The sequence below is a fragment of the Nannobrachium achirus genome, assembly GCF_963921795.1.
Source record: "Nannobrachium achirus genome assembly, chromosome: 13".
NCBI classification, from domain to species: domain Eukaryota; kingdom Metazoa; phylum Chordata; class Actinopteri; order Myctophiformes; family Myctophidae; genus Nannobrachium; species Nannobrachium achirus.
The window spans coordinates 27,340,949-27,365,921 of NC_137833.1; the positions used below are offsets into that span (position 1 = coordinate 27,340,949).

The 24,973-nt window shown below is 41.5% G+C and overlaps 1 protein-coding gene across 1 annotated transcript in view; it reads left to right on the forward strand.

Moving 5' to 3' along the window:
- Positions 1 to 2,549: 2,549 nt before the first annotated feature.
- lyst (lysosomal trafficking regulator) overlaps positions 2,550 to 24,973 on the forward strand; it is a 92,912-nt gene continuing 70,488 nt past the window's right edge. Inside the window, exons 1-5 of the mRNA XM_080741197.1 lie at positions 2,550 to 2,641; positions 12,391 to 12,589; positions 20,001 to 20,091; positions 22,360 to 23,843; positions 24,291 to 24,571. Of these exons, the coding sequence (XP_080597323.1) occupies positions 12,398 to 12,589; positions 20,001 to 20,091; positions 22,360 to 23,843; positions 24,291 to 24,571 (2,048 nt within the window). The 5' untranslated portion in view covers positions 2,550 to 2,641; positions 12,391 to 12,397. The remainder of the gene's footprint in view (positions 2,642 to 12,390; positions 12,590 to 20,000; positions 20,092 to 22,359; positions 23,844 to 24,290; positions 24,572 to 24,973) is intronic.

Consider the following 24,973-nt stretch of genomic DNA (forward strand, 5'->3'; position numbering starts at 1 on the left):
GTATTAACAAGAGTTTGTTGTGACTAAATATTAACTACATTGGATCCATTTGAAGCTCAACACATGCAGGTTAGTTTTTCCATTTTTTTTAAAACGATTTTACTTAATGTAAGGTATCCACCCCAAGGCCAATGATGTAAAATGCATCGGAGTTGGTAACCCTGGTTAGTAATGTTACTGGGTCTGGGTGTCTATATTTGTTTGAACTAGGCAAATACACCAAAGAAAAGAACAGCATCACACATACAGTACACACACAAAGCCTGTATAAAACTCATTTGGATGTATTGATTTTACAGCCCAACGCTAACGCTGAATTGCCATACAAACACAGGAAATCAAATTAGTTGATCTTCCACCGTGTGTGGTTACACAGAGGAAGGAAGCTGACTCACTCAAACTCACTCAAATGCTAAACAGTTCTGACATGAGAGCTGTTGTGCCCTTATAGTCCAGTCAATCTGAGGTTTGACCCAAAAGAAATTGCAATAGTAATGGTTCAAGGTTTTTTATGATCCTTAGGGTCATCCAAAACACAAAATCTTCCAAAATATTCTTAGTGGATCAAGGTAAATTCAGGGGGTTCAAGTTTGGGTCCCTTCACTTACTATACAGGAAAACGATGCCTAAAACAAATCTTCTTTAAGTAGCATGTGAGGGGTCTAACTAGGGGTTTTTCATGATCCTGAATCCATTGCAAGCATTTGTTTTGCACGAAAAACATTCCTCGGGCTAAAAATGGACCCACAAAAGTGTGAAAAGTGATGACTCGTCACTAAACCATGACTATACCATAGTGTTGTGGGTCCGTTTTTGGCCAGAGGAATGTTTTTCGTGCAAAACAAATGCTTGCAATGGATTCAGGATCATGAAAACCCCCTAGTTAGACCCCTCACATGCTACTTAAAGAAGATTTCTGGGGGGGTATTTTTTCCTGTATAGTAAGTGAAGGGACCCAAACCTGAACCCCCTGAATTTACCTTGATCCACTAAGAATATTTTGGAAGATTTTTAATATGTGCTCATCAATATGTACTCATCACTGTGATGACTGTGAAAAGTGATGACTCATCACTTTTCACACTTTTGTTGGTTAGTTTTCTTGCCCAAGGAATGTTTTTTTGTGCAAAACAAATGCTTGCAATGGATTCACAATCATGAAAACTCTCCATTTTGACCCCTCACATGCTACTTAAAGCAGAATTCTTCTTTTTTATAATATATTTCCTTTCCTGTGTAGTGGAGTCAATGGGACAGTGAATATACAAATGGCCATAACTTTTTTTCGCGATGTTTCCGGCAGAGCAGGCCTCTCATTCTGTGGACCTTAATGACCAAACTAATAGATAAAACAGAAATAAAAAGTGCGGCAGAACATCACAGGTTCAACCCTATTCCTTGAGCTTTAGGGCATGTGGATCCCCGACTATTGTATTTTTGTATTTGTTTTACTGAATATAAGGTTAGAAATAACTTCAGGGTTAGCCTAGGCATAGTTTACTTTCTGGTATTCTGACCATAATCTCCTGTTTCTGTAGCGTGAGGCAGCTTGATGTAGAAGTGCACCCGCTGGACATGACGCTAATATGTCTCAGGGACTTACCCCCATTCCAACCCTTGATGCTGAGTGCCAATCTGGGAAGCATTGGGTCCCTTTATTTGTTTGAATAGTTTTTGGTATGACCCAGATGGGTCTTTTTGGTTTTTGCTTTGCATTTATTTTAATATACCTAGGTGATGTCACCTGTGTTGCAGCCAGCCTGCCTTGACTGGCCACACGTTTTTGGTTACCTACATATACTGTACATAACTCCATGAATGATGGGGTTATTGTAGAACAGACTACGTCCGTGTAACGTGTCTGGTAGTATTGTCTCCTCTCCTCCTCGACTTTGTGACCCAGACGGACAATGCAGACGGATCAGCGAGGGAGAGGCGTGGGTTGAATGAATCCAGTCAGTGGTGTCAGATTAGCAGTGACACAGAGCTCAGTAGACCCTCCTGTCCAGCATATCTCTAGGGGATAAGGGGAAGGGATGGCTGGACAAGGGCTTGTCACTGACTCGAGATCCCATTATGCCCCCGGGAAGGTATTAACTATTGCACTTAAAAGGGCTTTCCCCAATGTTCAGGGAAGGCCCTAACTAAGCACGTGTTTGTGTTGGGGAAGTTTTGTGTGTGATCTAGAAATTAAGGACATTTGAATCGTTAGCCTGGGGTCATTAGACAGCAGGGACTTTCTAGATCTCAGAAAGGTGAAGAAATGAAAACATGCCATCATAATTTTGCTTTCACATTTAATATATTGCGCAAGGTCAGAAATTATGTATGTATTTTCCTCTTGAATTATTTGTATATAAGACTGTGTGTGTGTGTGTGTGTGTGTGTGTGTGTGTGTGTGTGTGTGTGTGTGTGTGTGTGTGTGTGTGTGTGTGTGTGTGTGTGTGTGTGTGTGTGTGTGTGTGTGTGTGTGTGTGTACACTGTATATTTCATAGATTTTTCTGCTACTCCTCGTGTAACATTGCTGTGGTTCCTTGTCTCTCATCAGGTCAGCTTGCAGTGTCTGGAGAACTTTCTCTGTCTCTTCCACTGCGTGCGGCAGCTCCACGGCCATGGCAGTAAGGCCACTCTGAAGTTCTGGTAGGTGTTCACTTCAATTGATACCTTAGGGACCTCTGTGCTCTTTAACTCATTCGTAGTTTACGGCCGTAAAGCCCGTTAATTTCTCTATGTCTTTCACTGCCGGCTTCTCCAAGTCCTACCTGTTAACGTGGGCGCTCGTCCAGTTCCCATCGTGCGTGATCGGACACTGCTCGTGTGTTCGCGTATTCCATCAGCTTCTCAAATCCGTTGAAACTTTTTCAATTGATCAATAACTTCTCCATCTGTAAGCCGCTGAGCTCAGACAGTAAGCTGGGCCAAAATAGAGGACGGACTTCCGCTTCCGGTTCAGGGACTCCAATGTTAAAGTGGTCCGCTCAATAATGTGTCCGTGTAGAAACCGATCACGGAGCATTAGTTCCGGCCTATTTTAGTTGCGCTTCGATAAAAAAAAATGTTTTAATTAATTTTTATTACATTTACGGGTTCTACGGGCATGGCAGAGAAGGGGTACAAAGGGGTATTTTGATGGCAGAGTTTGTGTTAAGGTTATTGATAAAGCACAATTTTATTACGATTATTTATAAAGAACTTTAGAATGTTATTAGACCGTACAGCGGATAACCACGCCTACATTTTAGATTTCTTTTCATCTCTGAATTCTGATCAAATAAATAAATAGGCGGGTGTCCTGACGCTTTCAGTTCAGTAAATGCAATAAATTAATTTGATTGGCTAATATGATTGATTGATGTAAAGTTAGGAATAGGCCCAACATCAATAATATTAGCTAATCAGATTGCCTGATTTACTCTTTTTTTTTTTTGGATGACATACGGTCTTAAAAGTATTGAAAACTGCATTGCGAATATCATTCAGTATACCACATGTTTTCCAGGGGAGTTGATTGGAAGAGAGAAAAATGTAAAATACATTTGTAAACTAGAAAGAAATTGCAAGTGTGGTTGTGTAACGGAGGTGATCCAAACCTCCCCACCCGGCCTCGAACCCGGGTCTCCCGCGTGAAAGTCCAATATCTTAACCATTACTCCAAAGGGACATCCCTATGGAACGAGAGCAGATACTAGACTTTTGAGGCTTCAGGCTGGGGTTGCGACTCTCTCCGCCACACTTGCATTGACTCGAGTCGTGAGGAATCCACTGGAAAATGAATTCCGTCTTACCATTTATATTATATATTGTGATTTCCTTTTTGGGAGACTCCTCTGAGTACCATCAGAGGGGGGCTCAAGTACCACCAGTGGTACATGTACCACAGGTTGAGAATCATTGACCTATAGCAACCACACTAATAATAATATTCACATCTAGAGATCATTATGTTGCAGCAGTGATCCCACTAATATATGGTGATCTGTATCTATCAGTCCAACCTCTCCAAGTTCCCACATGTCCCTAGTGGCCAGTTGTCCAGGTGCCCAGCTCTCCAAGTGCCCACACGTCCCTAGTGCACAGATGGTTTTGATGCCCAGTTGTCCAGGTGCCCACTTCTCCAAGTGCCCCCATGTCCCTTGTGCCCAGATGGTTTTGGTGGCCAGTTGTCCAGGTGGCTACTTCTCCAAGTGCCCAGGTCCTTAGTGGCCAGTTGTCCAGGTGCCCACATGACCCTAGTGGCATGGTGCCCACATGTCCCTAGTTGTCCAGGTGCCCACATGTCCCTAGTTGTCCAGGTGCCCACATGTCCCTAGTTGTCCAGGTGGCCACCTCTCCAAGTGCCCACATGTCCCTTGTGCCCAGTTGTCCAGATGCCCACGTCTCCAAGTGCCCACATGTCTCTAGTGCCCAGTTGTCCAGGTGCCCACCTCTCAAAGTGCCGATTGTCCCTAGTTCACAGTTGTCCAGGTGCCCACCTATTTAAAAAAATCAAACCTCGGTTCGAAGTGGAGCGGTGAATCTGAGCAGCTTGCTAAATGCCTAAACTGTAAACTGTGCCTGTGAGTGAGTGGTGACTGGTGAGTGTGCCTGGCCTGCACAAAACAGCGCCCCTCCTTTAACTAGTGTGTTGTGTGTGGCCACTCAAGGTATTGCCAGGCTACGGACACGGCCAGCCAGCCACCCACCCACCCACCCACGGACATACCCACGGACATACCTGTCTATTGGGAGCGCTTTCACCGCTCCAAAAATTGGGGTGAAACTAATATTTGTTGGTCTGTGTTTCCACCAGACGTTTATAACAGACGTACCTGACCTCAAATGTTGCGAATATAAAATGTTGTTTGGTACAACTGTACATCGTGCAAGTACAGTAACGGCAGGCGAAGCAGCTAGGAATATAGGCAAAAAACTGAGCTACCGGTATCCGTGTGCAAAGGTTGGAGTCTGTAGAACCAGCCGTGCACGGTCATACCTCATCCATGCTGACTCCATAGTGAGCCCAGTGGCCTCCAACTAAAGGGACAATTACATGTTTAATGACATGTCCTTACATTAGTTGTGTTGATTGGTTCAATGGTTTAAACATTTGAGCTTCTGTCAATAGAGATGCACATGGGACCGGGCCTGGAGGGAAGGTCATCTCCTCACCTGTGACATCTGTCTGTCAATGTTGTGTTGTGATCTGACAATCTTTTTCTGGTGTTGGGAACCACAAGATCTGGAATTCATAATCAAGGTTGCTTCTCTAAATCAGTGGTACCCAAATATTTTCAGCTGAGACACAAAATACAATCACACAAAGTGATGTCATCAACATGGATCTGTCCCATTTCCCATATATCTTCCTGATTCGCTACGACTGCCTTCTAAAGTTTGTGTATGCAACATATTTTTGGTTGCTTATCTCCCGATTAGGGAGTCTTACTGGTTTTCTAACTATCACAATACAGTCTTTTGTCTTGACAATGCATATGAGGCGGGTCCCCTTATTCAATGCTCTGGCACTGTAATGTTATTAACAATTGGCTTGTGAGTGGACAGTGTGGTGAGCTTCACAAACATAACATCCAGATTTGATTGGACGAATCTGGTAACAAACTTGACATTCAGGATTTGATTGGTCAAGCGTTAGAAATTCCGTTTCAGGATAGCACAGAATCTCCTTTAGATATTTGGTTCCCTTTTGTTTCCTACACAGAAAAGAGAGGCATTGTGCAACATAACTGAGAAATTGTAGCTCTGTGGAAGAGAGATTCCTTGGTGTGATTGCCTTTTAATCATCATCTCGATCACAGTCATACCTGTGTGTGATTATTGCACAGCAGAGCGTGCTGCAAGGTATTTTCTATTAAATAGTTACATAACGACGCCTTCCAAAATATCTTCATGCACAAAATATAAACCTACCGGTAGCCTGCTGCCTTCTTTTGGTGTTTGTCTGCATATTTTATTTTTCAAGTGCAACATTTCTCAAAAACCTCATTAGCTGATCAAGTGTGTGGTTGAGACTCTAGGCGTAGCACAGCTATTTGAATGATCAAAGCTTATCTGTTGATAGTGGTTTGTGTGGGTGGCTCATGAAATATTCTATGGACAACACACACCCTAGTTCTACCTTTAAGCGGGCACCAGATAGCTTTTTATGTTTTTTGAAAAAAAAAATGTTTTTTGAAAAAAAACGTTTTGTTTTTTTGAAAAAAAAAATGTTTTTTGAAAAAAAAAAAGGTTTTTTTGGGGGGAAACTATTGTGGCGGAACTATTGTGCCGCAGCACGTTTCCGGTCGGACATATTTGACGGCCGGACGCACTTCCGGTTAAGAACTCCGCGAATTAAAAAGACTAACGTTACGTTGCTGTAATGGGATACATACATGAAGATTATGTAAATGTGATCGGGACTTGCCTAAATCATGGAATGTACTGGAATGTGGACAGTAGTGCTATTGACTATGCAAACGTGAGTACATCATTTGTTTAGCTAACTGTTAGCCTTGTGTTGACTTTACGTCTGCACGTATGGCGCTGGTGTGACGTGAGGACGTCGGCACGTGTGCCACGTGATCAGTCCTAGCCAATTGGACTGCATCCAGAGGGTCGGTCGTATGCACCGCTGCAGCCAGTTTTCGTTTGTAATAGTTAGGATGTAAAAGGAAAATATATTTTGAAAATAGCAGAACTACAAGCTCACAATGCTTCCCATCGAGACACATTGTGAGCTTGTAGATCAGCTATTTCCAAATGGCCGAAATGTATATAGGGCTCAAGTGGGCTCAAGTTATGTTTTGTAATACTAAAAGAAATCTACAAAGTAATAGTAACTAAGGTTTTCAAATAATTGTAAAAGTAAAAGTATGATATTTGCCTCTGAGATGTAGTGGAGTAGAAGTAAAAGTATTGAAAATTGTAAAGTAAATATGCCTGAAAATGTTACTTACTGTAAGTACAGTACTTGAGTAAATGTACTTAGTTACTTTACACCACTTGTCAGAACATGGGATATTGGGATTACATCAAGATAATGAGTAATCGTTGTGGTCACAGTGTTGCTCAACCTTGGACACAATGCTGCCTGCTTAAAACTCGGTTGGGCTTTTTACCAAGTATCTCTAAACTTTGTCTGTCCCACAACTTTCTCTCACAAATTTTCATAAAGTGTAAATATGTAAGAGGGATTGAAAATTAGGGATACACAGAAACGTGTAGCTTTGCTACTATGTGGTAGCATGTCTAAGCCTCTTAGCTGTGCCTCTGAACTCTTTAAGTGTGAACTGTGAACAAAAATATGTTCATTCAATTCAAGCATGTGGGACATATTTTGTTAAGTGAAAAGACTATGTAAGATTCAATGGATACACATTTATGGATGTACATGAGGTTAATGTCTATATTGTTATTGACGCCTTCCTGGAAGGTGCTACTGTAACTATTTTTGTGGATACTAGCTTAGTATTGCTTGGAGCTCCATGTAGTCTATTTAAAGAAGTTAATACTAATGTATTTGTTGACTGGGGATCTGGTGTAACGTACTCAGATCCACAAATGATAACAACTGTGGAATCAATATGCATAATAAAATGAAATTTACAGTTCACACACAGGTACACGGTCACCTAAAAGGATAAGAAAAACACAAGAAAGCTTTTGGTTTGTTTAAATTCACAGTCAGGAGCCATGCTTCTGTTGAGATCTGGGATCTCATCCTATGATTTTCAAAGTATGGTTCAGGGTCCTTGAGTTCATCACAAGAAGGCTCAAAGAAGGAGAAGACAGCATAAGTCACGCCCACACCACGGTCCATGCACCATGACACTTTGGGTGGCGGAAGTGGCACCGGAGGTTCGGTGAATAACATTAGCGTCTATGAGCTTCGGCTGGGACAGCTCATGAACAAAAAATAATTCTGAACGATAGAGACCTTTGTTGTATAATCGCTCCAGGAATATAAAAGAAGACATATCACAGGTATTTTTACAATCACTTGCTTTTCGATGTGCACAGTACATAATGTTATTGAGGCACCTAAACAGCGGCAAGTATAGTTTCTGTCTCGGAGCTATCGCGAGATTTGGATTCCAGACAGGGAATGGTGGAGAGTCTCGCGATACTATCTAGTTCAGAAACGTAAATTGTGCTCTTTAGATGCCTCTATAATGTTATACAGTGTACTCACCGAAAAGCAACACAGCACAAAACAATGTGTGACATGTTTTCTTTTATATTCCTGAGCTGAGTGTTTTATAAAGGTCTCTATCGTTCAGAATTATTTTTTGTTCATGAGCTGTCCCAGCCGAAGCTCATAGACGCTAATGTTATTCACCGAACCTCCGGTGCCACTTCCGCCACCCAAAGTGTCATGGCGGATGGCCATGGAGCCTAAAATGACGTCGGTGTCCATTCCTTCTTTGATCTTCCTTGGTTCATCACAGGAAGTCTCCATAAAAGGAAGAACTTGCACCCTTAGCACAGCCCTAGCCCTTGGTATTAAGGTGCCCAGCAGACATGGTTGTCACCAGTGGTGTAAAGTAACTAAGTACATTTACTTAAGTACTGTACTCAGTACTTTTTTTTACTTGAGTATTTCCAATTTCCCTTACTTTTACTTCTACTCCACTACGTCTCAGAGGCAAATATTGTACTTTCACTCCACTACAATGGAAACTTTATTTACTTGTTACTTTACAGATATAAATTATAATATTATAAAACTTTAGCCCTATTTTATACATAGGATATTTGAATATAGCCGATCTACAATCATTGTGATGCTTTGTGAGCTTGTATATTTTGATGCCAATACTTTCGTACTTTTACTCAAGTAAATTTTGTTCCAGACTTGTACTTTTAACAGAGTACTTCTACATTGCAGACAGTATTTATACTTTTTTTTAAGTACAAAATGTGAGTACGTTTTCCACCACTGGGTGTCCATATTTTTTATAGAAAGGCCATTGTTGTGGTGTTGGAGTGTGGAGGTCTTGTTGTGGTGTTGGAATGTGGAGGTCTTGTTGTGGTGTTGGAGTGTTAGTGGGTTGGCTTAACACAATTATCGAGACGAAGCGGATAAAAGCGCCAAACTTTTTTTGAGGCTTCTTTAGGACCTAATGATGGATCTTAGCCTTGGGTTCCAAACTTTATTTTGAAAATTACCCATAGAATTATCCATATCAAGTCGGGCTCCCATCGACTTTCTATAAAGGAGGAAAATACCCAGAAAAGATCTGCTTTAAGTAGCATGTGAGGGGTCTAACTAGGGGTTTGTCATGATTTTGAATCCATTGCAAGCATTTGTTTTGCACAAAAAAACTTTCCTTGGGCTAGAAATGGCCACACAAACGATGGTTTAGTGATGAGTCATCACTTTTCACAGTTTTTTGGGTGTTTTGGGGGGCCATTTCTAGCCCAAGGAAAGTTTTTTGTGCAAAACAAATGCTTGCAATGGATTCAGAATCATGACAAACCCCTAGTTAGACCCCTCACATGCTACTTAAAGCAGATTTATTTTCTGGGTATTTTCCTCCTTTATAGAAAGTCGATGGGAGCCCAACTTGATATGGATAATTCTATGGGTAATTTTCAAAATAAAGTTTGGTATCCAAGGCTAAAATCCATCGTTAGGTCCTAAAGAAGCCTCAAACTAGTTTGGCGCTTTTATCCGCTTCGTTTCAATAATGTCAATTACCAGGGTTAAGCAACCACACTATGTGGAGGTCTTGTTGTGGTGTTTGAGTGAGGAGGTCTTGCAGAGGGCAATGGGGGCTTGTCCATAACGCCCGAGGCCAGTCCCAGTTAAACATGTGACATCACATGCTTTCATGTGATACGCTGATCAACTCCGAAGCTGGAAAGCTTCCATTTGAAATTCCAATTTAATGGAATTTGTGCTGCAGAACAGCAAATGCAGTCATCGCTCTTGTGAGGAGGTATGCGGACAACACAGCCAGTAGAGCTACAGTTAAACTTGGACTGTACACAGCAAAATGAATGGAATAAAAGTGCTGGTGGTTCCAATATTTGGTGAGATGATGATAACTGTATTATAGAGGAACTATTGTTGTGTTTTGCTGATTATGGCCTATGGTTTGTACTGTTTTTAAAGTCTTAATTAATTCCTGTTACACTGGCAATGAAATGTAGCTTTTTCTATTTTAGGAAGGCTTGTTTATCATTGGGCAATGCTAGAGATGTAAATGTATTGTGTGTTTATTCTTAGTAGCCACTGTGTGACTTGGGTATCTTGTTTTGTAATAAAGGGGTGTGTGTAAGCAAACCAATAAACCCTTTTGCAAATCCCGCCCCATTCTGCCCTGTTACTATGATGGGACATTAACCCTGGGCAGATTGTTTTTATAGTGGAAGTGGATGGGATTTTTTTTCCCTTCATAGCCTCATTACAGCTATATAAAGTACCAAAGGAAAAACACCTAGGTGATATTAATAAAAAGGGAAGACAAAGGTACAGTAGTTACATTGCAAAACAGGGGATTTACCCGAAAATATATGTTTTAATTTGTTTAATCCCAGTGGGACAGAATCCTCTTTGCAGATTCTTTTATAGTGGTAGTGGATGCGATTTTTTTTCCCTTCATAGCCTCATTACAGCTATATAAAGTACCACAAAAAACACATCTACGTGATATTAATAAAAAGGGAAGAAAAAGGTACAGTAATTACATAGCAAAACAGTAGTTTTCCCCCGAAAAATAAATGTTTTAATTAGTTTAATCCTCTGGATCAGAGATAGAAAGAGAAGCGCATTGCATCTTGGGTACTAGGAAGAGGACAGAGAGAATGTTTCTCCTCACATAATAGGCTGGCTTTTCGTAATTCTGCCCATTTAAATTATATGTACCCAATCGTGACTCTTAGACCATTGATAAGGTACATGTGAACTAGTTTGTTGAAGCTTATTCGTTATGATGAGCGAGATCGCTTGACGCTTGCCGTCGCTATCACCGTACCGGCCGATCTCCGTGTCGCGCACTGCGGACAGTTTTTGAAAGGCTGAAGCAACATTCTCCACTGCACAAACTCCACCCCCGATAGCAAAAAGTGAATGTTTTTTTCTGGTTGGCCAGTCAGGGAGTCTCAGGGACCAATCAGAAGGCTGACAAACGGTCTATTGAAAGGGGACTGGGGAGGTGACTGAGGCGTGTGTAACACATGATTATGTTTCAAATACTCTAAGCCTTTGCTCGGATGGTTTAGATATGGATAAATGAACACTGAGGAGGATTTTACTGTACATTAGTAAATTCAGGACTTAGTTTTTCTTGACATTGTTCATACTACAATACATCTCTGCACAATATAGGCTGCAGTAATTTCTTGTTTAGCCCACATGATTGGTGTAAGATTGGTGTCGGGTCTTTTATGTAGTCACCTCACAAATTCCAAAACCATTCCTTAAAATGTTTCTTTCTTTCTAGATAGCCGATCTGCAAGGTCGCGATGTGTTACGTTGTGCGTATGAGCTTGTAGATCGGCTACCTTTCACACTTTTCTGCCCCACAGCGACGATATACTCTCAAACTATTTGTGTACTTGTTAGTGTCCTAGCATGTCCAAAACATTGGCCCGTACTGGAACATCAAGCGTAATTATCTTCACATGGTCCAACTTTGTACGTTTCTAAATGAACTTAAATGAAATGGGCCGTGGAACACTGCGTCGTTTGCAGGACATTTGGGAATGATGAATCCCAGCATAGGCCAGATTTGGTGCTGATAATGTACGTCAGAAGAATAACTGTTTTAATCCCCAATTTGCATGCAAATTAAAGGGATTGTTCACCCCCAAAATGAATTTATATCTATTGATTATTTCCCAGTAATTTGAGAGATTCATAGGGGCTCAGCGTCTTGCTCAAGGACACTTCAACACTAACTCTGGGGGAGCCCGGGATCGAACTGGGAACCTTCCCAAGTGGCCACTCTATCTCCTGAGTCATTGCCGCCCCACATCTTAATGCTTTTGTTTCTTTTTTTAGTTTTTAGTTTTTAGTTTTTTTTTTTGCTCAGACATGAGTGGTGCCAGTGTTGCTGGCACCACTCATGTCTGAGCAAAAAATGTTAAAGGGATGGATTAGATAAGGTTACATTTTCATCATTCAGCCCGAGATGGTTAACCACTTAACCCTTTAAAACCTGGAACGCATCCGTGTCGCTCAAGATTTTAACCACTTCAACCATTATTTGATGCTTTAACTATTAGAAAATAGCAGATATGATCTGCTCTTTTTGAAAAATCGTTAAAACTTGTGCAAGTCTTTGAATATTTTTGACCCCATTCCATAAATGTCTTGTAAATCCTTTCTAAGGTTTTTGAAAAATGCATGTGTTTTTCTCCTCAACTCTTTGTTTTGTTTTTTCCTTTCTCTTTTTTTTTTTTAGCTCAGACATGAGTGGTGCCAGCAACACCCTGGCCAGGGAGTTCCTGACGGACGTCCACCAGCTGTGCAGCGCGGTGGCCCAGAGGGCCGAGGCGCGAGAGGAGGACGAGGAGGAGAGTCACATGGTGGCCCTGGGGGAGTACCTGGTCCGGGGGCGGGGCTTCCTGCTGCTCAGCACCCTGGACTCCATCATTGACCAGGTCAGAGGAAGGGCTGTGTAGGGCAGGGGTTCCCAAAGCTTTTTGTCTCAGGGCACCCCATAAATATGTTTTTTAATCCGAGGCACCCCTACATTATAATAATTTTCACTCCCAGCACCTTATATTTATAGCATATCGTCATTGTTGGGTGGAAACCTTGTATGTCCAAAACTGTTCATTTTGTATTTATCATCTATAAAATGTACTAAACTAGCAGATCTACAAGCACACAACACCTCGCATCGCGAGGCGTTGTGTGCTTGTAGATCGGCTGTTTTCACTAGTTTTGTGAGACAGAGGTTTCTGCCCGACAGTGACGATATTTTAGTGATTATGTTGCGAGGAAAACGTTGAGATAATAGCCATTTTGGTTAGAACTTACTGAAAATTACTTTGTACTTCAAGTTTAAAATGATACTAAATATTTTTTCAAGTGTCCAAATAAATTCCAAATATTATCAAATTATCTCGCGGCACCCCTGGAAAACCCTCCACTTTGAAAACCCCTGGTGTAGGGATGGGAAAATATGAAAATTTCATATCAAGATTATTGTGACCACAAACATTTTGATTTATGATATGATGATAATCCATTATCCTGGGGCAGAACATTTGCCAAACAAAATTGCAGATCTACAAGCTCACAACGCATCGCAGCATGCGTTGTGAGCTTGTAGATTGGCTATTTTTTTGCAAAGTTTTGGTAGAGAGTGAAAATAAATCAAGTATAAATCGTATCAAGTACGTTATTTACAGGTCAGTTTTACCATTTATAGAGGGTTTAAGTGGTACTGGATATGCAGCTCAGCAAATGAAAGGTGAATTGATGACGGAGGATGATTTCACGATAAATTAAATCTCCATGATACGATTATCATGAGTGTTTTTTATCACGATAAACGATAATGGGGATTATCGTCCCATCCCTAGGGCTGTGTCACAGATCATGACATCTCAGTTGTGATTTTAGTCACAATTAGCTATTTTTAAATTGTGTTTTTGTTTTTGTTATCAAATTTAGATTTGCATTTACGTTCACATATTAGGCTCACAGTGACTGGTACTAATGTACTGTGGCCAAAACCGGCCATGCATTGAATCATTTTTCACTTTAAAAAATGTTGAATTTAGGGCTGTCACAATATGCATAATCCACGATTGGATTCAACTTTAGATTCTAAGGTCACGATTCGTTCCGATTCGATTTCTTTATACAATATAGGACATTCTATTTTTGAACCTCCTTTTCAGCACTGAGAGCTATTTAGGCTATCGTCTTGAAAAACACTTTGACAATAAGTCATTTCATTTGAATAATAACAAATGAGATTGAGAATAACAAAAGGTTTAGCATAAACAATATAAACTTTGGGTTGTATGCCCTAACAACTGACATTTTCATGCGCAGAAGTGAATCGCGATTCGGGTTGTGATTTCGATTCCCTGAATCGAGCGTCAGTTTCGGTTTGATTAGAAATCGTGACAACCCTAGTAGAATTTAGGCATTTACTTAGCCTAAATTGTACGTCGCTCTTATCGTCGTTATAGAACGATTTACAATAAACAAGGTAAACAATCACATGAATAGTCAGTCTAACACCACATGTTGTGATCTGTACAAGCTCACAACGGTTCAATTTGTGACATTGTTATTATTTTAGATCGACTATCTTCGCTATTTTTCAACAGATTATTTCTGTACAGATACATACAGATGAGTGGAAACAATTCTGACGATTATGCAAACATAATTGCGATTAATTACCGCAACTAACTGTGATCTGGCAATTTTGTAATAATTGTGACAAGCCTAGTCGGATGCTCCAGAAATCTGTACTACTATGACAGTTTTACAGTTTTCTTTCTTGGTGCTCTGTCAATACTGAAGTCATAGTTAAATGTGCTCTACTGAAGCACCAGGGCTGCTGCTGCCGTAAATTAAAAAAATAAATGTTCATTTTGTGAGTGCGGACTGTTCCTTAAGACTGCTGTCAAACAGTCCTTGGGAACAGATACTGATTCATTTATAATCTGAGGAAGAATTATGCCGAAATGCTTAATAAGTCTTATGTGGCTGTAATAATAAATGAAGTCAGTAAAGACTGAGATCTTGCATTGTTTTAAGTTTTATCTTTTTACAGCACCTCCACTAAGTATTCCATAGACTGTTTCAATGACTGCTATCAACTCTATATCTGAAAGGCTCTCCATGGCAATCATCCAAGCTTAACAGATTGATTCTTCACACTTATGGTCTTATGCACATTAAAGGGATGGATTACATAAGGTTACATTTTCATCATTCAATCTGCGATGGTCAGCCACTTAAACCCCATATGCTTCATTGACCGGTGTCCCCCAGGGCTCTGTCTATATATGCATGGCCCAACTCCTCTACACCAAATCTCTTTGCCGAAAATAGTCGTATCTACAAGCTCACAATGAGTCACATTGCAGCGCTTTGCGAGCCTGTAGACCTGCTATTTCTGCAGAATGTTTGCCTATTATGACACGCCAAAGAAAAGGGACACTATGGTTAATGTGGATAATGCATTTACAGTATTTCCTTCTTGCTGGTACAGTAGCTAGTCATTGCGTGGGGGAATTTACTCCTGGGACTGATGCCAACAGTTCCAGTTAACGTGATACAAAGCTACAGTATTAGTGACCGTCCTTACCAGACAAGGGCTGCCTCACATGCAAGAGGAGGTGATAGACAGGCTGTGGCCATCTGTGCAAACATTGACCTTTGCACCAAATACAGAGAGTTAGGGAGGGCTAGGTAATATATAGATATTGTATCGATATCGTGACGTGAGACTTGATATCGTGTGGACTGGGAATTTTGGATGTTGTCATATCTTGCTTGCTATGTCAAAAGTGTATTTTCCTTGAGCCCTATTTTATGCTTTCAAAACAAAACTTAAACTAAAACAGGCAAGTCTACAAGTTCTGTAAGCGTTGTGAGCTTGTTTGAAAAAAATATTACGATATTATCCCCACAATATCGCTATCAAGTGCAGATCTGCAAAAAATATATAAATTAGGGGGAGGTGTGCTGCGGCGTGAATGACAAAGTCCGCAAAACGCTAGTCAAGTGATCTCCAAACTAAAAAGCAGTTATAATTTCAACATATGAGTATTTGAATTGGCCAGACTCGTATTAGAATACAACAGAACTTCAGAAGATACTTCTATAAAATGAAGCATGGCTTAGCAACACACACATTTCAGTGAAGGCAGTTCAGAACTTCAGGAAAACACCCCAAATATTGGTGTGCACTGCACGTGCCATGTTTCTAAAATCACATATTGGGACATGGTCTGAAAATAAATTTCAGTCATGGGATTCTTTTTGACTTTTCTTTTTGACCCCTGTATTCAAAGCACATGGCACGTTGTTTTTTTCTTCCATGATAGCAACATTCTTGTACACTGTACAGTATATTTTGCGCTTGTTTTACCAGGAATTGAAACGACTATGTAGGGCAAAAAGGCAGCCATTAATTATTATTATTTTTTATTTTTTTTAACATTTGTTTTGGGGCTTTTTATGCCTTTATTTGATAGGACAGTAGACTGACAGGAAATGGGGAGAGAAATGGGGAATGACATGTGGAAAAGGTTGTCCGGATTGGGAATCGAACTGGCGACGCCAGCAGGCATCATAGCCTAGTATGTGGTATGCGCCTTGACCACTAGGCCAGCGGGCGCCCCGCCATTACATTTCTTAACATTCATTTCTATTTGTCCGTCTGTGACATTGTGTTGTAAAAAGCATGCTATTTAGGTGACCATCTTAACTGGTAGGCATGGGTTCATCCACAGAGGCAGGTATTGTTCCATGTCTTAATTGGGGACAGGCTCTGACTGACCCCAGTGTTACGCAGACAGATCTCTGTCTACTCCACATACTGACACCGACGCCTCTGCCTACACAGCTTCACCAGCACAGCACACACCAAAGCCTGTGTGCACGGCCTGCTTGTAGGGCTGCAACTGTCCTTTATCTTCTTAGTAATTATTCTGTTGGTTACTTTTTCTGATCAATCAAATAGTTAAGAACCACGATTTTTGTTTCTGATAGTATTTTATTTTTTATTTTTTTTATTGCTTTTATGCTTTATTGATAGGGATTGGCTGTAGGCTGACAGGAAACAAATCAGCAAATCAACTTTAAGAAAATCTTGTTGATTTTGTTTAAATCGACTAAATTGATTAGTCTGGCTATTCACTTAAGTTCTTTTTAGTTGGATTAACCGTTACACTACCCTAACTGTCATGTGTCTAACCATGCCAATTAGCTTGTACATTTTGGTATAAATCTGAGTCTAATCCGATCAGACAGCTAATGTAAGGAAGATGGATGTTTGGGCGAGGAATCAGTCCTGCTGCCTGCCTGCCTGCCAGCACTTAAAAGCATATATCATTAATATATGTATAATTAATTCTAAGCATTCTCTTGAGAGTGTACAGTTTTAACCATTTTGTTAAATTTAATTCTCAAATGGATTAATGAAGACTGATTTTACTGTGTAGCTTCCAGGGGGAAACAAGCACTTTTTAACCATCAAGTATTATTATGACCTTGTGAGTTTAAAACGAAATGGAGGGATTTTCCTCAGACCTGATGCCAAGGCTTAAACATGCTGTCTCTAAGGGTTTTCATCATTTCTCAAACTTTGTTAGACATGCTGGTAATTGTGGCAGTTAGTACAACCCAAAGTTACAAATGTCAGTTACTTACATGTGTGACTGAAATATACAGTATATAGAATCAGAATATCAAAATGACAGAGTTTGTCTTTTGTTTTCTGAAACAATCTTTTAGAAGGGAATCTTGCTCGCTTCTCAGTACACACAGTGTGTCATCGTTAATGGGAACAATATATGTCACCTTCTGACAGTGGCTGACATTATGTAATTCTGTCTGTCAACTAAACTCCCACATGGCCAATAATGGTGGAATAGCTTAATTTATTTATGTAGAGCTGAGTTTGCACAAAGCTCCAATTATGTGTCATTACAGCTGTGATTTGAATAAAGACTTCGTCCTTTGTACAGTGTTTGAACAAGTATCAGGGTCAGTTCACTTTAAACTGAACCAATTGAAATTGTAAGTAACAAATACTTTAATTTATCGTGTGGGGATCTTTCATTGCATAAGATATGAGTGGAAAGAAAATAATCTCACAGCAAATATATCCTCACAAGGGATTATTTTCCCCACTCATCTGTGGACCACTATTGTATTATATAATTGTATTCTGTATTGTATATTGTAGAGCACTCACAGATGGATGGATGTGCATAATCTACGGCTATGCTGTACATTTCAGCAGCATTAAAGCATGAATCCAGTCAATCCACATGCTCATGAGTGAGCTTGTTATATAGGGTTTTAGTCCAGGGTTTCATGCCATTGTGGTGAGGAGTCCTTGTGCTTCCTGTCTGGCAGCCATGTGTCTGACCACGGCTGGCTGTGATTGGATGACTAAGGGCCGCCTGTCTCTTTACGGTTTCCCGTCAGTAAGGGGTGACATGACACTTCATCATTTCATCAGCCTCGCGACACACAGTAAACTCTGGAGTGTTAGATTTAATTTGGAACGTGTCAAAATGAACCCGTATGGGAACATCTTTTTACTCCCGAGTTCTGGTTAATTCATACTCTTGTCACACTGACTCACACAATGATGTCCTGTGCCGAAAATAGGGGATCATCTACAAGCTAGAGCTTGTAAATTTGCCTATTTTCAGCAGGCGAGACACCATCATACGACTTGAGTATAAATTAAGGCTTTAAAGAACACTCTGGATTTGAATGTGTATCAGACACTTGAGGGTCATGGCCCATGGAGCAGCTGGTTCCGCGTTGCATTTCAATACACACGTTTTGCACACGCATGCAGTGATGGAAAAAGTACTCACTTTTTACTTAAGTAAAAGTATCAATGCTGCATTGTAGAAATACTATGTTACAAGTAAAAGTCTGGAATAAAAAATGTACTTGAGTAAAAGTACAAAAGTATTGGTATCAAAATGTACCAAATGTCGAAATGACTCGTCAAACTGTACTTTACATTAATCCTGAACAAACAGTCAACCGATCAGCCATGACGCATGATTCATCACCATCATGGATTAATTTGGCATGTGTGTTGTTGTTGTGTGGATACAGGACATACGTTATGGCGATAAAGTTTATTTTTAATTCACGCGTGAAGGAACAAATTGTCTCTCCCGTGTGAGGAATGCCCTGGACCACAGCGGTGTCCTGAAGGACGTTAGAAGTTGATTCAGGGAAGCGCTGTGTCGTGTAGATGTTACATTGAACACACAGTGCTCGCTGACACAGCTCTTTTCATTTGCATATGGGGTAAATCCAGGAAACCGTATTTTGTGTAGAGCAGCAAGGGTCACAGAAGGCCGGGAAATTGACAAACTATATATATATATATATTTTTTTTTTAGGTCTCGAGCAAATCTCGAAAAATGATTAAAAAAAAGTATTTTTAAAGCTCAATCCATAACTTTAATGTCCTACCTGAAATGTCTCCCGCTCTTCCAAGACGTCATCCCTGCTTTGGTCAGGGGAGATGTTTCACTGTGAGCTTCAGGCTGTGCCAAAACCAGTAGGTTTCCCATAACAATACAACACCAGGGTCGAACCTCCATGGAAGCATATCGAGACCACTCCCAACCACTGCAGATGTACCACATAATTATATTACCACACAGATTGATTAAAATGTTTTATTCATTGAAATGGGTTCCTGATTTGCAGCTTTATACAAACATGTAACCACTCGACCTCACCAGCATCCATATTCTGGCGGAGAACATTGGCCAAAAATAACAGATATATAAGCCCCGCAGCACATCTCTAAACGATGCCTTGTTAACTTGTGGATCAGTTATTTTTGGCGAAGAGATTTGTTGTAGATGGAAATAAGCCTGTCCCAGAGGGCCAACTGGGGCCCAGTTTACTAGGTCTAGAAGAGGGAAATAAGCCTGTCCCAGTAGAGGGCCAACTGGGGCCCAGTTTACTAGGTCTAGAAGAGGGTTTAAGTGGTTAAAATGACTGATGTGTTCTACTGTAGATGGCGGTAGCAAAACACTAAGTGAAGTTTGTATTGCGAACGGTCTTGGTGTCTGGGGGCTATAAACGGTCAAATTCCTCAGTGTTAATTGAACTCTGAGCGTATACAAGTGGAACCAAATGGACCCATAAAGGGTTCCATTTGCATTACTCTCAGACTTAGAGCGTGTGTGCTGAGTGGGAGTGGTGTGCGCGGCGTGACGCGGGAGTGTGACTAGAGAGAGAGAGTGAAGCCGGGGGTATGGGATGGAAAGGGTGTGTGTGGGCATTCTAGAGATAACGTCAGTATGTTTTGAACCCATTCTTCAGGAGCTGACCTGCAGGGAGGAGCTGCTTACCTTGCTGCTGTCTCTACTGCCGCTGGTGTGGAAGATCCCCGTACAGGAGGAGAAAGCCCCAGGTAAAGGACGCTTCACCCACCACAACATCATTATACTGTATCGGAAATAGCTCGATTTTAATGTGTTTAGTAACACAGGGTGTCTTATCCCATTAAAACTGGGAAAGCATCAGTGTAATTTTAGATTTTTACGTTGGCTATTCAAAAATAGCAGATATACTGCACAGAGCTCACTTTTACTTTGGCTTTTGGAGATTTTGTTTTTTAATCTTGAAAGTGTGAGAACTACTGATTTAGAAGGCATTTGTAGAATCTGCCTCAGGTCTTAATGGGTTAAGTGATGAACATGACTTTTGCAGTGGTTCATAATAACATGAGCACTGCAGCCCAGACCCTAGGCAAGAATAACATAAACCTTTGTCACATCCCTATCATTCTATTGAGCTTTTATCACACTCTGTTTTTTAGTTCTTTGTTCTTTTTCTTTTTGAATGTTAAAATAATCAACATCATTTACAACGTCTTTGACAAAATGATTACAGTCGAGCAACTTCCCTTCCCACTATTAAGATTGATACGAATGCTGCAACTGTGTTGTTGGCAGTGATGTTGTTTTTTTTTCTCCGCCTTGGCTGAACAGTGCATGTGATGCTCCTTATCAAACGACTCTCACTTAATGAAATCCCACTGTTTAATTCAGCGTGGAAATTTAATTAACACCATGAACAACATACATAGTTAAATCAGTCAGTGTTAATTTAAGGCTTCTTTTCGTTCCGTTTGTAGGATGGTCAGCTGTAGTGTTTTTGTGAATCCCGATTTAATTGAAGATGTGTAGTTCAATTGAAGATTTGTAGTTTAACTGAATAAATGATCTTTGGTTTAATTGAAGCTCTGTTCTTGCAAAACAGAATAAGACCCTTGGTTGCAGTTCTCTGTGACCTTAGGATGACACCGGCATTTAGTGTAGAAGTGTTAATCCTTTCTAACACGGACCCTAGACATTTCTACCTTTATTAATTTGTATATGTGTGTACTGATTGTGTTTTTAACAAGCTGGGAATAGCTACTCTTATGTAAATGAACCTTACAATACTCCTCTAGCATACTCACATGTTTTACTTAAGTAAAAGTATCAATACTGCAGTGTAGAAATACTCTTGTTACAAGTAAAAGTCCGGAGTTAAAAATTTAGGAAAAGTACAAAAGTATTGGTGTCAAAATGTACTTAAAGGAGTAGTTCACATGTTTTTTTTCCCTATCGATTACTCACCCCATGGAGACTTGAGTTCAATAATATTTTTTGGTTCATGTCGAGTTCCTAAGCCAATAATTTGATTTTAATAAATGTACCCCCATTGAATCCGGAATCAATGGGCCTACAAAGAGTCTCAAATTATTGGCTTCGGAATGCGGCAAAAAAACAAAAAATATTATTTAACTCAAGTCAAAGTCAATAGAAAAAAAGTAATTTTGGGGGTGAAGTTTTCAAATGCATAATTTGTATAAAAATTGCAGATCTACAAGCTCACAGTGCGTTGCGATGCGACACATTGTGAGCTTGTAGATCGCCTATTTTCAAATGGCTGAAACGTAGGTTTGAAGTGGTTAATGTTTTGTAATTATAATAAAAATCTACAAAGTAAATAAAGTTTTCAAATAATTGTAGTGCAGTAAAAGTGGTAGTGTTTGCCTCTGAGATGTAGTGGAGTAGAAGTAAAAGTACCTCAAGATTGTACTTATTTACAGTACTTACTGTAAGTAAATGTATTTAGTTTGAAGGTTTTGAAAATCCAGTGTCTATGAGGCCGTTGCTAATCATGCGTTAACATAAACGTGATATGACTTTACAGTGTGCTATTTAAATCTGGTGCGCTTTTTGACCAGATAATGAATAAATGTTGTGTTTGTGGAAACATCAATTGATTTAGTCAAAGGCATTGGTTTAATTTATCATTCAAATCATTTTTCTCTGGTTGGCCTTTATTCAACCGCAAATAGAAAGATTCACTTGAGAACAAACATGACATCAAGTACCTTTTAAGATAGATTTGACAGCAATGCAAGGGTTGAGAGAGATGCAATGAATTCCAGCAAAGGTCATGACTTGGACCTAAACACATTTTTACTGTCAGTTACTTATGGTCAGTACTTGCATGTACACTACTGTATAACCTGAGCTATATTTATTTGCACGTGGGTGTTGCACACAATCTACAACCTTTTTAGGTGAGCTATTTTTAGCTGCTTCCCTTCTTGAAGCACTTCTAGAGCAACATACCTTCAGGTTTTGTAATGCTGCTGACTGAAATGTTTGTTTGTCAACAGATTTCACCCTGCCGTCCTTGTTGGAAGTGTTCCTTAGCCGGGAAGTGAAGGCTATCCCTTGCAGAGAAGGACAGAAGACGGGTACAGATGCTCAGAACTCTGACAAGAGGTCACGCACCAGCAGCGGCTCATGGAAGTCACGGCGCTCGCGCCGGACTGCGCAGAAATACTCGGTGAGAGATGCACGCAAGTCCCAGCTTTCTTCTACCTCGGATTCAGACGGCAACTCTGAAGACAAAGCTGCACCAGGTCAGGGTGGGGCGCGGAACCGAAGGTCTCACGGTTCCACCATCCGTGTGAGCTGTCAGCATCATCGTTCAGAAGCAACGCAAGAACCGCCCGCCGCCCCAGAAACCATGAGCGCGCCCTATCCCCATCCACGAGCCCCGGCCGGCTCTCCGATGCTGGACACCGAAACACTGACTGACCCGGCCGCAATGTCCATTTTCAATCGGATGGAGAACTCTCCTTTTGACCTCTGTCACGTGCTGCTTTCTTTACTTGAGAAGGTCTGTAAGTTTGACATGAGCATCAACCACAACCCTGGCCTGGCAGTCAGTGTGGTGCCCACTCTGACTGAGATCCTGACTGAGTTTGGAGACTGTTGTGGGCCTGGGGCTGGAGGAGGAGGAGGTGGCGGAGGAGGTGTAGCCGGGGCAGAGGAACTGGCAGGAGGCTGGACAGAGGAGCCCATTGCCCTGGTTCAGAGGATGCTCTTGCGTACTATCTTGCACCTGATGTCTGTGGATGTTGGACAGAGTGAGACGCTGCCGGACAGCCTCAGACGCAGTCTCACGGACCTCCTCCGAGCCACCTTGAAAATCCGCAGCTGCCTAGAGAGGCAAGCCGACCCGTTCGCCCCGCGGCCCAAGAAAACCCTACAGGAGGTCCAGGACGACTTCTCCTTCTCCCGCTATCGCCACCGGGCCCTGCTGCTGCCAGAGCTGCTGGAGGGGGTGCTGCAAGTCCTGCTGGGTTGCCTGCAGGCCTCCACCCCAAACCCTTTCTTCTTCAGCCAGGCCCTGGAGCTCATCCACGAGTTCGTGCAGCACCGCGGCCTGGAGTTGTTCGAGGCAACCGCGCTGCGCCTGGAGGGGCTCGGCCGGGCCAAGGACTCAGAGGTGGGGGGCGAGGCCGCCGAGAGGCTGCGCGGCCTCATCGCCGGCGTCCTCAAGATCGTCAGCGCTGTCAAGAAGGCCAAGTCGGAGCAGCTGCACCAGTCGGTGTGCGCCCGGCGGCGCCACCGCCGCTGCGAGTACTCCCACTTCCTGCATCACCACAGAGACCTCTCCGGCCTGCCCGTCTCCGCCTTCAAGCAGGCCGCCCGACGGAACCCCTTCGAGGAGGAGGGCGAGGGGAAAGAGGGCAAGGAGGGCGACGGTACGGTGCGGTACCCCGAGCGCTGCTGCTGCCTGGCGGCGTGTGCCCACCAGTGCTTGCGACTGCTGCAGCGTCTCTCCCCAAGCGGACCGGCAGTTCTCCAGGTCAGTGATGTAAAGTAACTAAATACATTTACTTGAGTACTGGAGTATTTCCAATTTTCTGTACTTTTACTACTCCACTACATCTCAGAGGCAAATATTATTCTTTTACTCCACTACTTTATTTGAAACCTTTAGTTACTACTTAGTTACTTTGTAGATTTTGATTATAATGCCAAAACATACCACTTCAGCCCTAACAAGTCACACCAATAATAAACACAAATACCGTCAAATCAAATACAAAATAAATTAAACAAAAATTAAACAAAAATGTACGGGGGTTCAGAGTACTTAAACTTTTGCTACTTTAAGTACATTTTGATGCCAATACTTTTATACTTAACAACAATTTAGAATTCCGGACTTTTACTTGTCATAGAGTATTTCTACATTGCAGTATTGATACTGTACAAAAATCTAAGTACTTTTTCCCACCTTTTGCTTCAGGTGCTGGCCGGGGTGCAGGCGGTGGGGATCTGCTGCTGCATGGACCCCCGCTCGGTGGTGGGCCCACTGCTGCATGCCTTCCAGGCGCCGGGCCTGCGCAGCTACCAGTCCCACGTGCTGAGCGTCCTGGCCAGGCTGATCCTGGACCAGCTGGGCGGGGGGCGGCCCTCGGAGAGGGCCAAGCTGGCCTCCTGCAACATCTGCACCCTGGACAGCAGCCAGCTGCCCCCCGGCCTGGAGGAGACCCTGCAGCAGCAAGGGGAGCCCTCCTCTGCCTCAAGGTTGGATTACTTTGCGACTTTGACATTATAGTTTATGTTTGATTTTTTTTTTTTTTTTTTTCAGTTAGTTTGAATTGTTTTTTAGAGTGGGTGTGCTAATGTTAGTTTTAGTTTTTTGGGTTATTTCTCATGTGCAGGATTCAAAAAGGGTAAGTGGGCCTAAAAAATAAAAACATTTAAAAATATATATTATTCAGTTACAGTTGGTAACGAGAAATACTCAAACTAAGGGCATTTTTTCTATAATTTCAGTTCATTTCAGTTGGTAACACACAATACAGTTTCAGTTGGTTATCTTTTATCTTTTTATTATTATAGTTTTTATTTAGTTCAGTTAACTTTTGGGGTAATTTTGGGGTGAACTACTCCTTTAAGTTTCAGTTAACTAATTGCATAATGACC